The sequence below is a fragment of the Leptidea sinapis genome, chromosome 40, assembly GCF_905404315.1.
Source record: "Leptidea sinapis chromosome 40, ilLepSina1.1, whole genome shotgun sequence".
NCBI lineage: Eukaryota > Metazoa > Arthropoda > Insecta > Lepidoptera > Pieridae > Leptidea > Leptidea sinapis.
The window spans coordinates 5,178,395-5,196,570 of record NC_066304.1 but is presented as its reverse complement, the minus strand read 5'-3'; the positions used below and the strand labels follow the sequence as shown (position 1 = coordinate 5,196,570).

The window sequence follows — 18,176 nt, the reverse complement described above, 5'->3', positions numbered from 1 at the left end:
CTCAGCGCTACTAACCTACATTCTTATTCACCTAGAAGTTGCCTCTCTTTCTATCGCGTGACTCTTACCTCTTCTGACGACATTAGGGTTGACTTCTTTACCTTAAACTGTACCTACCTAGTATAAGGTCATCTTATAAAGATAGCTCAGCTTTTCTATAATATAAATAGGTATGTTATCGTGATTTTAAATGAATATTCTTTTGTTGTCAAACCTACACTAGTTGCAGATAGCAATATTATATGCGTTGGAAGACCACGACATAGTCCAACCTACTTAATATATATGGGAAATAAATAGGGACCAAATGATAACTATTCCGCATTAAACTAAAGAATCACTTAAATCGGATCATAAATCTGAGCGTAATCGATGTACATGCACATAAAAATATGTACCATCAAATTGAAAACATCCTCCATCCTTGAAGTCGGTTAAAATGGTCAGATAAAAAAAAATCTTACGGAATTTGGTGTTTCAATCAAAAATACTTCGAGCGTGCGACCCCGATCTCTCAACCAGCTGCCATAATTTTGTTAGAATTGGTTAGATATTGCATAAGCAAATATTCGAGATCAAAACCTTGAGTTTGGAGTTTTTTCTCAGGATTTTTATCCGATGCTGCAGTTGCCCTTTTCGCACTGATTTTTGTCTAACGAGACAGAAATATTGTTTTAGAATTATGAGTGTGCTGAGAGAAGTTTTGGGGAGGCCGCGGCGCTTTAGCGCGTTTTTTTTTTCAAGAGGAAGAAAATATTTTTACGTATTACAGACCCCGAAACGGGGCCCATATGTTGGGCTTGGGTGTAAACCCACCCTACCGACGATAAAGCTCCTCTGTGCTGATAGCCCTAAAGGTTTTTACAGCGAAGCCGGGCGGTGGCCTTGGAGGCCGAAACTGCAGCGCGTCAGCAATGTTTGCGTTTGCTGTGGATGATTTCTATGCGGTTATGCGCAAACGCTATGTCCATGATGAGTAGACTTGCAAGTAACACTAACGCCCTCCTCAGCAATACTGGCATTTCGACTACATAGTTCTCTCTGGAGAACATGGAACGTGGCTCATGTTAGCACTAGGTAGATCTAAAACGTAGACTTAAGGATTAGCGGAAGCAACTAACATAGATTAAAGTGAATATCCTAACTAACAAAATATGTATTCTTTATATGGGTAATACCTATGCCTGAAATAAATGATTTTATTATTTATTATTATTTGAGATAAGCCTCAGCTAATGTAGCCTTGGGATCACCGCCATCCACAACTTTCTATCAAGGAGCACGAAGGTACCACTTATGTTGTATCGGTCTGAAATCAATGCGGCTGGAAGCTTATTTCAGACATCAAATGTACGTGGAAGAAAGTTTATTATAAACCGCACTGCTGAGGAACGCCACACATTCAGATGGTTATGTTCTTTTGCTGGGAGGACAGGTTGATCGGCTGGTTTTGGCTGGAAATTTTATGCTTAAAAGGAGACCCGTACACGAATGTTATCATTATATTTTATATTGAAGCAGTAAACAATTATCATATTTTTAGTTTCAATTGTTTTTTTGGATATCTTAACGAACTGTGAAAACTTAATTTAATCCGAAATCAATTAATCTCAATTACAAACTATCCTTAATTATTACTAGAGGTATGAAAATAATAACAATTCAATCTTAATGAAGAGTTTAATAATTTAAAATAATTTAATGTATGAATCTCTTAAATTTATGAATTGAACAATTTAAGAGTTTATTAATAATAGCCAGCATTAATTGCTTGAGCCTGCGAGACCTGGATACCAGGAGCTTCAATATGAGTTGCACCCGTTTTCTGCAGCAAATCTCTGTGGCTTTGTATAGTCTCAGCATCATTTATCTTATATCCGCCGATATTCTGTACTGATGTAATAGCTTTTTCAAAATGTGGTCCGTTTCGTCCAAATGGCTGATAGCTATTTGTTGCTGCAAAAGAAGAACCATGTCCAATAGGGTCCTGTACAGAAGACACTGCTGATTGATGGCCTGAATTACTATTAGTAGCGCCTACAATAGATCCGGCATTGGGGGACTGTACTGAAGAAACTGAACTTCCAAAATTACCGTGAGTCTGAGGATATAGTCCATGTCCAGTGTTAATCATAGATGCTTGGTGATGATTTGGGATGTTAGCTTGATGATTTGCTCCGCCTTTTTGGGACTGTACTGAGGATACTGAATTTACAAAATCCCCGTGTTGGTGAGCTCCAGAAGGTCTGTGTTGATTCGGGACTGACATTATTTGATAATTTGGAGTAGCCTGTTGATGTTTTGGCACAGTACTAATATGATTATTTGGAGCAACGTGTTGGTAAACTGGTACATGGTTAACGGCATAATGTGGTGCAGTATTTGTGTAACTGATTCCCTGTGCACTTCCATCAGAAGATCCAATACCCATGCCGTATGCCTCGCCTGCTCCACTCTGATAAGAGCTTCCAAAGCCACTGGATTGGTGAATGCCACCGATGTTACTGCTAAATCCACTACCGTATCCATACGCCACACTGGGTACTGCTGCATTTCTCAAAAACAGTCCGGAGTTATAGGGATCATCTGAAAATTATAATTAAACAATTATGTAAGTAAAATATCACATACATCATTAAATATCTACAAGATACTAAGTTTGAATTACTTTAGTAATATAACAGATGATAATGTCTCACGAAAGTTTTAGTAATATAATTTTTTGATTGATACTTATGATTGGGATTTGAAGATTTTGAACAAACACTATACTGCGGCAATATATTTCTTGTTTTAAATATTTTTTGTCAAAATAGGATTTTAAAATCACTCATTAATCGTAAAAAATTATCTATCTAAACGATATGTATCCTTTCTAAAGAGAACGGCACAAAGAAACTTAGCAGTCCCGTTTTTACATAGAAACACCTACCTATAATTCCCAGGGTAGGTATCATTGCAAAATAATTTGTTATAGTAACCTCTACTACACACATGTTTATTAACATTTTTTTTAAATTTAGCCAGATACCGACTGTATAGCAGTATTCTTAAATGTGGAAACATTATAAAAAAAACTTTTTACAAACTCAAAAAAAAATGTCTCATAAAACCAATAAAGATTTGAACTTACTCCGCCAAATTGGTACAGCATTTCCAACTCCAAGCTCAAATACTACAAAAAGGAAGACAATTTTCGATAACATTTTGAGACAAATACAGAGTTTTGTTCCTCAAACGCTAATAGGTACCCGTGAAAGATTACGAGATATTTTATAGGAGAAAGAATCCCCCACTTGTGACGTTGAATTTTACAGCCCGTGTGCCATTGACACTCATAAATTCATCTTTAATATTACGGTAAAATAATGAGACATCTTTGAGAAGCCATAAATTTAATAAAACTAATAGACAGGATAGGTAAGCTCGTAAAAGTTTTATATGCTAGTTTTTACAGAAGGATTAATTTAGAAGAAATTTGAATGTTAGTTTAGCTGTCGGGCGGTGATCAAGTAAGATATGCATTAATAACAGTTTTATATATTTATACTACTAGCTGTCTGTCTGTTCTTAGTACAGGCTTGGACCAGACATGTTTTTTGTGAATTAATGTAATTAATAATTATAATAATAATAATTAAAGGCGAGTATTAAAAAAGCTACTTATGAAGTGACAATTTTTTAGATGGGGAAAAAAGTACCTACGTGTTATGGATACGTCTTAGCCTAGTACCTAGGTAACACAGAAAATGTTTAGAAAATGAAAAACGGCTTAATGTAGAAAGTTGCTAATACTTTTATTGTTTTTCAAAGTAATCTCCGTTCCTCTCTACACATCGTCGCATTCGATGGAACGACTGAGAAAAGCAGTGGGCCCATTCTTCCTTAGGGGTCTCTTCTATGGCATTTTCGCACGCTTTCACCGCATCTTCAGGGCTCGTAACGCGAATATTTCGAATTTTATCTTTAATTCTAGGGAATAAATAAAAGTCGCAGGGCGCCAGGTCAGCACTGTTTGACGGATGACTCATTATCTCGACACCTGCCATAGTCAAATATTCAACAGTCCGTTTTGCGGAGTGCGCTGAGGCATTGTCGTGGTGGAGGAGGATCCTGCTTCGAGGGCGCTGCTGTCGAATTTTTTCCAAGACAACAGGCAAACAGCGATTGAAATACCAGCGCTTTTCGGAGGACAAACGAATCATCAACAACAAGGCACCTCGCTCCACGATTAATGTGGACTTCTGAATATGAGGCCATCACCCCTCTTACTTAATCGTCATCCACCAACATCTTGAGACGGCACAGTCAGTCTTATTATTTCATAAGGAGACACAAGTATGTCGACCAATCACCACAGCGTATTTAACACATCCTGGTTACAAAATTGTGCATAATTTTTCCTCACGCCAATGACGTGTCAACCACTCAATAATGTCGCCGGTCGGTAAATTTTTAGGACCTACTGTTTACTCTCTGGCTGCGCTTTGAGGACCGCGTCCACATCTACGCGTGTATCGTCAGGTCCCATAGGGTAATCCAGGGTCCCCAGGTCAATCATCTCATGGGTTGCGTTCAAGTGGAAATTGATAACGTGCTTGCACAGATCCCCTCTGCTAAAATCGAAATATGTGGTGATTTCAACGAACATAATGCCTAATAAATTTGTTTTTTGTGTCACGCAACACAGACTACGACAACACGGATAGCCAGCCACATGCCGTCTTTATCGGATATCGGCCGATAAATAAATAAACAGGCCTCACATGAAGTACTGTTCTCACCCCTGGGCGGACACTCCTCAGTACCAGCTTCTTCACCACTTATCACGGGGAGTGCTCAGAGAAGCTGTTCGGGTTGATTCCAGCACCAATACCACCGCATCACGTTGACGTCTGGCATTCCACAACCGCGCGTTTTGCAAGAAATCTCTTGCCTCGCACAGCCACTTTGTGGAATCAATTACCGGGTGCTGGTTTCTCGAAATAATGCAACTTAGGGACCTTCAAGAAAAGAGCATGCCATCTTAAAGGCCGGAACGCATATCTTGACACCTTGCGGATGTCCATGGTCGGTTGCCTTACCACTCCCCACCCCGTCAGCCTCTTGCCCGTTTGCCCCCTCTTATCAAAAAAAATAGTGACTACACATCCCGGTATTTACTAGGTCTCCATCGACAACTCTCTTCGAACGTCCAACCATTGTCTGGTTAATAGTGTAGTGACTACTACTTTTACCAATATCTTAATTAAATATTTATAACAATTTACATCAAACACTTACGCTTTTTTACTATAATAATTTTTTTTTTGTCAATCACACCATGTCTAATTGAAACTTCTTGTTTTCTATTTATTTAGTGCTTTTTAGTTATTTTTTAAAGTTTTTATTTATTTTTCAATAAAGATATGTCATACTTATAAGGATTAATATAATTATATGAAAGTCTCCAAATCAAATCATATTTTATTAGAAATTGTATCGAAACAATAATATTGAAAGATATACTACTAGTAATTATAAAATACTAGTTTAGTTGTTCTTTGTTTACCGCAGTAGTCTTCTCAAAGTACATATGAAACGATTTTAAGAATACATTATTCAGCAGGGAGAAAAGTAAATAAACAATGAATTAAACTATGTATAGAACGTCATTGATTAAACAGTACTATGACATGACCTTTCGGAAAGATAACATAGCAGAGATTGGAAACTTTGGTATCGATATCATCATAGGAGTTACAATTGCTTTGTTTTTCACTGCAACAAACAAATTGTTTTCTGAGGTCAATTTTATTTTATATAATTTCATTTATTTTATTTTATTCTAGTAGGCTTCGTAAGATACATAATAGCTTTAAGGGTAAATGTATACACTTCTATAATAAAGTCCCAGCCACTGTTCAGACATTATCTATAAAAAAAAATGTTTTATAAAAAAATGGCTCTGTCGTAAATCCTATTATTCCACTGCTGAATATCTAAATGATCGGACAGCCTGGATCTAGATTGTGATTATTTTATAGCGATAGAAATGACTGTACAATATTGTATATTTTTATTGAAAAGAGTGCAAAAAAAGAATGCTGGGAGGGTTTCTTGCGCCGCTTCTTCTCTCTCAGAGTGCCATTTCTTTCCGAAGCGGTAGTAGTATCTAGTAGTTATTAGAGATGACATCAAAAAGAATTCTAAAGTAGATTTTGAGATAATAATGCCTTTTATGCCTTTTTATACCTTTTTATGAATATCGATAAGTAACAATTTTGCTACTAATCAATTTACATGATTATAACAATAACTTTTACTTACGCAGTATTTAACGCAGAAGTGTCCGGGCGGGTTTGAAATTGTGGCCCGGGATTAAAAGTAGTCAAGCGATTCCCGTGAAGATCCGACTCTCAAATATTTTATATTACAAAACATTGGACTAAAGAACGAAATTTATTGAAGACTGAAACTGTCTCGTCGGCGATTAAAATAAACATAATTTTCAAAAATTATACATTAAATACTACATTGTAAGTTATCCATATTTTTATAAAGAAAAAAACCTGCTGTGTTTCTTGTGCCCGTTCTTTTTAGGTCTGAGGCAGTAGTTTTTGAAATGGGTGGCAGTTCTTGACGTTCAATAAGTGAGTGATTTTGAATCTTATTTTGAATAAAAATATTTGAATTTGAATAAAGTAGGTAATAAAATTGCGTAACCTACTTAATATAATACCATATAGTTTAAATGGCCTGCGCACAACCAATCAAGAATCATACATTAATATATTCTATACTAGCTGACCCAGCAAACGTTGTATTGCCATATAAAGTAATGAGAATAAAAACTTAATTTTTTTTACCTCCGGAGAAAGTTCGAACGATATAAAGATTCTAATTAGTTATTCAATTTAAACTATTCTTTCGATTTGATTTGTGAGCGACGGGGGACATATCAAAGGAAAAACAAAATTGTTGTTTTTATTTAATTTCGATCATTTTCATATGTATTCACCTTTTAAACCTTCTCTGGGCTTCCACAAATAATTCAAGACCAAAATTAGCCAAATCGATCCAGCCGTTTTCGAGTTTTAGCGAGACTAACGAACAGCAATTCATTTATATATGTATATATAAAGATTATAATCTGCCATACTATGTTAGCCTTCTGTGTCAAAGAAACTTAAATATATTTCGTAAATCTGTACTCAGTGACTGCTAGTATATAGTCCTAGTATAAACTGTCTGGTTTTTAATTGTAAAATTTTATACCAAGACCTACGAAGGAGCCCTTAACCCTATCTAACCGTAACACGTACAGTTTAATTTTATTTATTTATTTATACTTGAATAAAACGGTGCAAGCCAATTACAATATTAAAGTAAGAATTAATTACAAACTAAACATATGACACAAATAATAGTTAATAAATATACAGTTTTCTGTAAATAACTAACAATTAATTAACATCCAAATACCGTTCATCCATTTCTCTCACAAAAACGCAAGAACTCTGTTAAAATCGTCTGCCATCCATCCGCAAATAAATCACAAGCAGGGTTGGCTTCTAGAAGAGCATTGAGAGCAGAGAGAGACCTCGGTATAGGTGGCATGGTGCGAGCCACAGTACGATGGGTCGGATTTTAATAAAATCACTAATACAAAAACATACGCAGCATTTTGCCCACAATAACAAACCGTATGATATATGAAATGCTATCGAATTATCTGATCTTCCAACGACAAAAGCTGCAGAATTAAATATATTTGTCAAAGTAAGTAATGATATGTGGGCCTCACTTTAGTCTATATCTACAAGCTGATGCCCGCGACTCCATCTGCGTAAAAAGGGTTTTTTTAGCAATAGCTAATAGCATGGGCCTGTGCAACTTGGATACCAGGTCCTTAAATATTGGTGGCACCATTGTTCTGAAGCAAATCCCCATGTCGTTGGACACTTTCAGCTGTGTGTATCTAAAAACCATCAATGTCTTGCGTGGAAGTTATAGCTTTTTCTAAATGTTGACCATTACGTGGTGGAGGATGATAGCTGTTGGTAGCTGCATACGAAGATCCATGGCCTTTTAGATCCTGTATGGAAGACACTGCTGATTGGTGACCAAGGTTGCTGTTTGCAGCGCCTATGATTGACCCAGCGTTGTGGGACTGCACTGAAGATTGTGAATTACCGACGGTTCCATGATCATGAGATAGAGCTCTGTCTGGAGATAATCTGTGTCCAGAATTAATTACCGGCGCTTGTTGGTAGTGTGGGACAGCGTTTACAAGCTGATGCCCGCGACTCCGTCCGCGTAGATAAGGGTTTTTTAAAATAATAAGCAAGCTTGGAATTGGAGATTATCGCATGTCCTATTCCAGTTCCGGTTCCCATTTTCGCTCCCGTCCAACATATCTTATGAATCTTATTCCCAGGAAGATTGCTATGGCAAGCTAAACCTGCTATTGGTATAGTTATAGCTCACCTACGGGAATTCAATTTTTCACAAATCCCGCGGGAACCATGGTTTTTTCCGGGACAAAATGTAGTCTATGTCCTTTCCCAAGCACTAGTCTATCGCTGTACCAGATTTGATCAAAAACGTAACAAACGTAAAAGCGTAACAAATTTACATTCACATTTATAATATTAGTAGAGATGGTAATGCTAAGACAAACAGTCTACAAATTCCAGAATATTGGAATCTAGCATTACCTTAACCTTTTTTTATATAGAACAGAGTACAAATGAGCGTACGGGTCACTTGGTGTTAGGTGATCACCTCCGCCCACATTCTCTTGCAACACCAGAGGAATCCCAAGATCATTGCCGGTCATTAGGAAAGTGTACGCGTATTTTTTGAAGGTAGCCATGTCGTATCGTCCCGGAAACACCGCAAAAGGACACCGCACAACCTCTATTAGCAAATTTGATAGTTGGAATCTAATATAATTATATCTTTTACTATTTAATAAAAGGTTATTATTTGTGAACCTATGCTTTTAAAATAGTATCATTAAGTCTTACATCTAATATATAAAATTCTCGTGTCACGGTGTGCGGGACCGAACTCCTCCGAAACGGCTTGACCGATTCTCATGAAATTTTGAGTGCATATTGGGTAGGTCTGAGAATCGGACAACATCTATTTTTCATCCCCCCTAAATGTTAGAGGTTATTACACATATTTTTTTTTACATTTTTTTTTAAATTTGTTTGATTATGAGTCAACATTAAAAAATACATACAACTTCAAATTTTCACCCATCTACGATCAACAGTAACTTTTGTATCGCGATTTTAATATCGGCAATACAACGTTTGCTGGGTCAGCTAGTATTTTATACACATTATATTAGAGGGTAATCTTTATCCTATTATCGTATTTCGCAAGAATACTAGAAGCGCAAGTAAGAACATAATTTCCATTCGATCTCTTTTTTGGATGAATGAATAAATGAAGAAATGAATGAAAGTATAAAAAGTAAAATAATAGAATATTTACTGATTAATAATATCAATTATTTTCACTCATGTATAGTTTTCAGACAATAAAGGACGAGATGAACAGGAATTTCAGCTGATGATAATTGATACACCCTGCCCCTTACAATGCTGTGCCGCTCAGGATTCTTGAAAAACCCAATAATTCTGAGCGACACTGCAATTTCGCTAGTCTCCTTGAGACATAAGATGTTAAGTCTCATTTGCCCAGTAATTTCACTAGCTACGGCTTCTTTCAGTCCAAAACATAATAACGCTTATACATTAGTACTTCACGGCAGAAGTAGGCGCAGCCTTCCTCTGGTATAAGACGGCCTTACTTGCCCAAACATAGTTTTAACGGAAAATACCCAATAAATTTTGATTCCCATAAAAGTGTCAAATTAAACGTTTTTTTTGGCATAAATGGACTGATACATCTACTGTACTCAATAACTCTTGTTTTTATTTCTTAATTTACATTTTTTTATCTTTGGAATAATTTGTGTAACAATGATAACTATAAATGTTGATTTAAAAGAGTACCAATGAATTTCTTGCCACTTCTTCTCATTAAAGCTCATTCTTTTCCGAAATTGGTTATATGGGAAAAAGAAAAATTGACATCCATAAGAGTCATTTCATTGATCAGGCTTCTTAAGATACATAATAGCTTTAAGGGTAAATGTATACACTTCTATAATAAAGTACCAGCCACTGTTCAGGCATTATATATAAATTAATTTAAATGTTTGGTAAAAATATGGCTCTGTCGTAAATTCTATTACTCCACTGCTGAATATATAAATGATCGGACAGCCTGGGACTAGATTGTGATTATTTTATAGCGATAGAAATGACTGTACAATATTGTATATTTTTATTGAAAAGAGCGCAAAAAAAGAATGCTGGGAGAGTTTCTTGCGCCGCTTCTTCTCTCTCAGAGCGCCATTTGTTTCCAGAGCGGTAGTAGTAATGACATCAAAAAGAATTCTAAAGGAATCAATTTTGAGAAAATAAATGCCTTTTATGTTGCTTTTATGCCTTTATTGTCCTAGATGAATGATTTTGACCACAACAGGGATAAGATATTTGAAATAATATAACTTTTCATTTCAGTCTTAGATATTTTATTAGTAGAGTTAAATTACATTGAATAAGTCTTACGTAGTACAGTCTTATTGTCAAACAAATAGTTTATTAATAATATCCAGTACTAATAGCATGGGCCTGTGCAACTTGAATACCAGGTCCTTGAATATTGGTGGCACCACTGTTCTGAAGCAAATTTCCATGTTGTTGAACACTTTCAGCTGTGTGAATCTTATAACCATCTATATCTTGCGTGGAAGTTATAGCTTTTTCTAAATGTTGACCATTACGTGGTGAAGGTTGATAGCTGTTTGTAGCTGCATACGAAGATCCATGGCCTTTTGGATCCTGTATGGAAGACACTGCTGATTGGTGACCAAGGTTGCTGTTTGCAGCGCCTATGATTGACCCAGCATTGTGGGACTGCACTGAAGATAGTGAATTACCGACGGTTCCATGATCTTGAGATAGAGCTCTGACTGGAGATAATCTGTGTCCAGAATTAATTACAGGCGCTTGTTGGTAGTGTGGGACAGCGTTTACCTGATGATTTTGCGCACCGTACTGATATTTTGGTATGGAGCTAATATATTGGTTTGGAGCAACATGTTGATAACTTGGTATATTATAATTAACGGCATAGTTTGGTGCGGCATTTGCATATCCGACTCCTTGAGCATAACCATTAGAAGATCCAATTCCTGAGCCGTATGCTTCAGCATCACCACTTCGGAAGGAACTACCAAAACCACTCGAATGACTTACGCCGTTAATGTTGCTGCTAAATCCACTCCCGAAGCCAATTGCAATATTGGGTAATCCAGGATTTCTTAAATACATCCCAGAGTTATACGGATTTCCTGGAACATAATTGATGTTATAGTAGGTAAATAATATCTACAAATATTAAGAATGTTTGAAAGCTAACTAAACAGTCTTTTATTCCTTTTAATTGAGCAAAGATAGTAAGTACCTGTGTTACAGAGATTCTTTCTGTAGAAATTTGTTTCAATAAAAGATGGGCTATCGACAATTTAAATATCTAAAATTTATTTATCTTTATCGGTCATGAAATCAAACATTAAGGAAACAAATAAGTCCCTTAAATTAATTATTCTTCTTCAATATCTTCTAAAATTTAAAATTTCTAATTAAAATCTATAAACTGTATTGATAATTGGACAATCTCAAATCCATCATGTACTTACCCTGCCAATATGGTACAGCATCTCCGAATCCAAGCTCCAAAACAGCTAAAACAAAGACGATCTTTGCAATCATTTTGAGATATCTCCAGTAGTCCGTGGTGAGATATTACCAAAATGATACCGTTGAAAGATTTCGCAACATTTTATATGAGTATGTTCCCCCACTTTTGGTTGTATCCCATGCCATTGACACTCACAGATTCATCTTCAATATTACGGTAAAATAATAATAGCTCTTGCCGATACTATAAATTTTATAATGGATTGATGTCGTATCATTTTTATACACTAGTTTTGCCGGAAGGATACAATTAGAACTTCACAGATGGAGGATGGACATTGACCGAATTTATTAACATCAAATATCGCGGAGTTCTGTATTTCTTTATCTTTTCTAGAATTTTACTTTTATAATTTATTGATTTTTAGTGGCGATATTTAAATCTATCTTACGTTATTTCTCATATCTTTGATTATTTTACTCAATTCTAGTGGTTTGTAAAGTTCTTTATTTTGAAAATTTTTGTGAAATATAAGAACTTTTAGCGATAAATTATTACTCAGTAAAACTTTAAGGCTAAGAGACCAATTATGTACCTAATAAGAGCCATAAGCTATCTCCCATCTCATAGCATATGTATATGACAAAGGTCTCTCCCAAAGATCTCAACGACGATCGGTCCTGCGCTGCCCACATCCAACCTATACCGGCAATCTCGACCAGATTCTTCTTCGACATCTTGTGGGGGCCTACCAACACTGCGTCTTCCGGTATGTGGTCGCCATCCGAGGACTTTACTGCCCCTACGAACATTTGTCCGTCGAACTATTTACCCTGCCCACTGCCACTTCAGTTTGCAATCATCTGAGCTATGGTGACTAGTTCTCCTACGGATCTCCTCATTTCTGATCTCGCAGGGAAACTCCGAACATAGGCCTCTCCAATACCCTCTGAGCTATGAGCACATCAGGCCCATAGTAAGAGACCAAGAGAACCCCAATAGGGCTCAAATAAATCTATTCGATTAAATTGCCTCTCAATTAATTCAAATGTTCAAATAATTTGCATATTTCGAAATAAAACTTATTGATGCATATAATTAAATCATAATTAAGTCAAAACTGTACATTTATTATTATTGTTTCTAAAGAATACTTGCTGTGTCAAATGATACCGAATCCAAAATAGTACTTCATAAAATTTTAGTCTGTTTGTATGCCTGGGTAAAGCAAGATAACCACTTGAATGAATGGATTTATATTAACAAGAGGTAGGCATAACGAAATATATAAAATTTACCGTACCAAATGTCAAAAATATAGATGCAAGTGTTTTGTTAAACGGAGATGTCTTACCTAGGTCCTAAAGAATCATTGAGAGCAAAATTCAAAGAAACTAACATCTTGACTGTTGCTTCTCAGTATATTCTTGATAATGTAATGTATGTTCATAGGCATATAAGTGAATTTGCTAGAAACTGTCATAACCATAATGTTAACACCAGGAACAGACATAAACTTATAATGCCTACTACTCGGCTAAGTCGAGTTAGTAAGTCTTTAGTGGGGCCATGTATATGCTTTTACAACAGGATCCCAGAAAATGTTCAAAAAAAAGTATAACGTTATTCAAAAGAATTGTTAAAAACGTTCGTGTGGTAAAGGTTACTACAACATAAATAACTGTTTTAATTCTAAACGCGCTCTCTTCTCCCGCGTGTGAGGAGGACTCACGCGTTACAGTATGTACGTTTTAAATTTAACTTTAACAAGGAATACGATGGTGCAACCAGCGGTGCAACACTGCAGTCTATGTTAAGGTCAGTGTTAGTGTTACCATTAAATTTGACTTAAACCTTGACTATAGCAGATAATATGATGCAATCCAGCCTAAATTCGTTAATAATCATTAAAAAGCTTATGTATTTTGGCAAGCTCCCCGTAATATTTTACGTTCGTGTTACATTTTAAACAAGACACAAACAAAAGAATATATTACTTGGAATTTATACGCTGAAATCTATCCGGGCAAAATTAACCAATTAGTAAATAAATAACCTATTTTATTTACGGAAAAAGTTAAAAGTTAAACAGTTCCATAATCATAATAAAACCCATTATTCCCACTTTACATAATTCTAACCTACGTCTGGTCTAAGTTTAGAATTTTTCCGCAACATGTGATATATATTAATATTTATTTAAATTAATGCTTATCAAGCCTGTTATTTACATAATTATATCATCATATTTGCCAATACTACTAATTGACCGTTAGATGTTTCGATTTAGAGACGATCAACATAATAATGTCAAACAGATTGTTAATAAGGTAGAGTAACTCTTAACACGAGCCTCTAAAAAGCTTGGTGTACTCAGTAAGGCGAGCCAGTACTTCACTAAAAGCCACCGCCTGCAACTTTATAAGGCGCAAATTCGGCCTAACATGGAGTACTGTTCTCACCTCTGGGCGGGTGCTCCCCAGTACCAGCTTCTTCCATTTGACCGCATACAATGAAGAGCGGCTCGAATCATCGACGATCAAGTCATCTCCGATCGGCTTGATTCTCTAGCATTGCGTAGAGATGTGGGTTCTCTCTGCATCTTCTACCGCATTTATCACGGGGAGTGCTCAGAGGAGCTGTTCGGGTTGATTCCAGCGGCCGAATTCCACCATCGGACATTACGCGCAAAGTACCATCCGCATCACGTAGACGTCTGGCATTCCACAACCGCGCATTTTCTTCGAAATTTCTTGCCTCGCATAGCCACCTTGTGGAATCAACTACCGGCAGCGGTCTTCCCGAACAGATACGACTTAGGGACCTTCAAGACAAAAGCATACTCCCACCTTAAAGGCCGGCAACGCATTTCTTGACACATCTGTTGTTGCGGATGTCCATGGGCGGTTGCCTCACCTCTCCCCATCCCGTGAGCCTCTTGCCCGTTTGCACCCTCTCATATAAAAAAAAAAATTGTTACTGTTACTGTTCAACAGTGGAAGGCTCCTTTAAACAAGATGCCGGCTAGATTATGGGTACCACAACGGCGCCTTTATCTGCTGTGAACCAGTTATTATTCAAATAGATTATTGTGTTTCGATCTGAAGGGCGCCGTAGCTAGTGAAATTACTGGGCAAATGAGACGTAACATCTTATGTCTCGAAGTGACAAGCGCTATTGTATTGCCGCTCAGAATTTTTGTGTTATTCATGAATCCTGAGCGGCACTGAATTGTAGTGGGCAGGGCGTATCAAATACTATCAACTGTCCTGCTCATCTCGTCCCTTAATTTCATAACAAAAAAAACATATATATAAGGAAAAATAAATAAAAAAAAGTGAAAAATTTATCAACGAAAATAGAAAAAACATTAATGTATTGAAATAACTGTTGGCTAAAGATAAAGGTATTCATGGGCTATCTATCCGAAATAAAAAGTCCAGTTTCTACTGGTCAATTTACAAGTGTGTGCTGTTTTTATGGAAAAGTACGCTCGTTTGTGCTCCAAACGAGCGTACGGTACCTGGTGTTAAGTGATCACCGCCACCCACATTCTCTTGAAACGCTACAGGAATCACAGGAGCGTTGCCAGCCTTTAAGGAAGGTGTACGCGCTTTTTTTGAAGGTACTCATGTCGTATTGTCCCCGAAATACCGCACAATGAAGCTCATTCCACAGATTTGTAGTACGTGGAAGAAAGCTCCTTGAAAACCGCACTGTGGAGGACCACCACACATCCAGGTGGTGGGGTTGATATCCTAATTTGATTTTTTAATAATGTTTTCCTTCACCACAAGAGTTTCGAATAAATGTACATATGAATAAGGAAAGCCAAAAACTCATGCAACGGAGAATAAATGACATCTTCAAGAATTAGGTAATCGAAGTACTAAATAATATTTTAAATATAAATACAGGGATTCATATTTTAATTATTTATTAAGTCTTATGAAATTCACAGATAACATAATATAATACAATATTAGGAGTAGACCAGTATTCGTACAAAGATTGTTAATATACATCGTCGTAAATGAAACCACACCGTGAGAACGGAGAAAGGAGTTTTTGAATCAATTTTATTGTTATAAAGTTACCCCCTTATTCATATAATAGTCTGCTAACTTAAAGCATTGCTAATTCTCACTCTGTCTTCTTCTATTGACCTATGTCACAATGAGAAAAAACACTCCTTAGCGCCTGTTTAAAGTTAGCGGACCATTATGAATAAGGGGGTTAAGCTATAAATATGATGACTAGTCGATGTAAGGATGAGACGAGGATCGTACCATATTCGATGGTTCGGTTGGACCAAATCCGACCATATTGTGTTTAGGATTTGAGACCGGCTGGGTTTCATGCACCCGTTCTTTTTTGAGTTATAATAAAGTGGTATCTTTGGAAATACAATAATAGATTTTTAAGTATTTTTTTATTATTTCTTTAGCGATACTGATTTGACAAGACGATACATGACTTAAAGCATATAAAAAAGTACGGGTAGAAAAATACAAATTATAAGTTTAAAAATTAAATATATGAATATGGCACTTTATGTATATGGAGGGTTAAGATTACTTATCCGTTATGGTGTTAACATGCCTTCCGGTTTCATTATAAAATTAGTTCGATATATTATACACTGATTAAAATAATCAGGTGTATGCCTTCTATAAATGTATCTATTATTCTTCGTAATTTTGTGAAGTCTTATATATAACTGGCAAAAATATAAAAGACTGTAATTTATTTAAACATAAATCCTTTTTTTTTATATGAGAGGGGGCAAACGGGCAAGAGGCTCACGGGATGGGGAGAGGTGAGGCAACCGCCCATGGACATCCGCAACAACAGGTGTGTCAAGAAATGCGTTGCCGGCCTTTAGCGGACCATTATGAATAAGGGGGTTAAGCTATAAATATGATGACTAGTCGATGTAAGGATAAGACGAGGATCGTACCATATTCGATGGTTCGGTTGGACCAAATCCGACCATATTGTGTTTAGGATTTGTTTTGATTTAGGAGTATGCTTTTTTCTTGAAGGTCCCTAAGTCGTATCTGTTCGGGAAGACCGCTGCCGGTAGTTGATTCCACAAGGTGGCTATGCGAGGCAAGAAATTTCGAAGAAAACGCGCGGTTGTGGAATGCCAGACGTCTACGTGATGCGGATGGTACTTTGCGCGTAATGTCCGATGGTGGAATTCGGCCGCTGGAATCAACCCGAACAGCTCCTCTGAGCACTCCCCGTGATAAATGCGGTAGAAGATGCAGAGAGAACCCACACCTCTACGCAATGCTAGAGAATCAAGCCGATCGGAGCTGACTTGATCGTCGATGATTCGAACCGCTCTTTGTTGTATGCGGTCAAATGGAAGAAGCTGGTACTGGGGAGCACCCGCCCAGAGGTGAGAACAGTATTCCATGTGAGGCCGAATTTGCGCCTTATAAAGTTGCAGGCGGTGGCTTTTAGTGAAGTACTGTCTCGCCTTACTGAGTACACCAAGCTTTTTATAGGCCAGTTTGGCCTTCTCTTCCAAGTGACCACGGAACTGAAATCCTAGTTTGACTTAAATATTTTAGACGTACTCTTGCGTAACCTTTTGGGTTAATGTAAGGATTAGGCTTCATGCGAAGAAAGATAGAGATTTATGTAAGATGACGGGAGTGGAAACTCGGGAAAACATGGCTTCCCAGAATAAGAGATATTTCCGAGATATATTAAATATTTACAAGTATAAGAGATACGTATTTATATCAAACTACTTCGTTTAACTAAGTATGTAGTGTGAAATAGCCCAAATACAATATATAAATCTCTGACTAGCAATTATAGGTATAAATAAATAAATAAATAAAAATTTAATGGGTACCACCTAAATTACATAAATTTTACAAATATCTGTTAAAAAAGTATACATTGATTTTATTTACATTAATTTAACCCCACAGTAGGATCCCCGTTGTCGTAAGGTCCATTCTCTTCGAATAGAGTAATAAAATAAAAAATTCGAAGAAAAAATTAAATTCTTTGACTGCCGAGGACAGCAAGTGTCGCAAACATATCGTCGCCGTTTGGTGTCGAGACACTTGGCCCGTGGGGCCCAGAAGCGCGAAGAATGAACAATTTTTTTTATGTATGTACACCGATTACTCTGAGTTTTAGATCCGATTTACGTAATTCTTCTTAAGTTCGATGCGGAATAGATGCCATTTGGTCACATAAAAATTTTACAAGGTTAGGCCCAGTAGTTTTCATTATCTTCGCGTCTCAATAGGGCTTCTGGAAACCCAAGCGCTGGCAGCTATTTCGGTCAACGGATCAGCAACAACGCGGAACTGTTGCCAGTATTCTTGGCACGCTTCCCCGTAATGATAGTTTTAATTTAATGTAATCATAGTATTGTT

The 18,176-nt window shown here is 36.7% G+C and overlaps 2 protein-coding genes across 2 annotated transcripts; both read right to left on the bottom strand.

Moving 5' to 3' along the window:
* Positions 1-1,666: 1,666 nt before the first annotated feature.
* On the bottom strand, positions 1,667-3,233 carry LOC126976421 (uncharacterized). The gene is made up of 2 exons (XM_050824744.1): positions 3,134-3,233; positions 1,667-2,586 (listed from the first exon to the last, which is right to left on the bottom strand). Exons 1-2 carry the CDS (start codon positions 3,204-3,206, stop codon positions 1,748-1,750), a joined length of 912 nt encoding a protein of 303 aa, XP_050680701.1. The 5' UTR covers positions 3,207-3,233; the 3' UTR covers positions 1,667-1,747.
* Positions 3,234-10,574: 7,341 nt separating this feature from the next.
* Positions 10,575-11,871, bottom strand: LOC126976423 (uncharacterized). Its single transcript, XM_050824747.1, has 2 exons — positions 11,768-11,871; positions 10,575-11,419 (listed from the first exon to the last, which is right to left on the bottom strand). Exons 1-2 carry the CDS (start codon positions 11,838-11,840, stop codon positions 10,668-10,670), a joined length of 825 nt encoding a protein of 274 aa, XP_050680704.1. The 5' UTR covers positions 11,841-11,871; the 3' UTR covers positions 10,575-10,667.
* Between the last annotated feature and the right edge of the window lie 6,305 nt (positions 11,872-18,176).

Coding starts and splice junctions, on each gene's coding strand:
- LOC126976421 (XM_050824744.1), bottom strand. CDS start 3,206: ATGTTATCGAAAATTGTCTTCCTTTTTGTAGTATTTGAGCTTGGAGTT. Junction 2,587..3,133: donor TGCTGTACCAATTTGGCGGA/GTAAGTTCAAAT, acceptor TATAATTTTCAG/ATGATCCCTATAACTCCGGA.
- LOC126976423 (XM_050824747.1), bottom strand. CDS start 11,840: ATGATTGCAAAGATCGTCTTTGTTTTAGCTGTTTTGGAGCTTGGATTC. Junction 11,420..11,767: donor TGCTGTACCATATTGGCAGG/GTAAGTACATGA, acceptor ATTATGTTCCAG/GAAATCCGTATAACTCTGGG.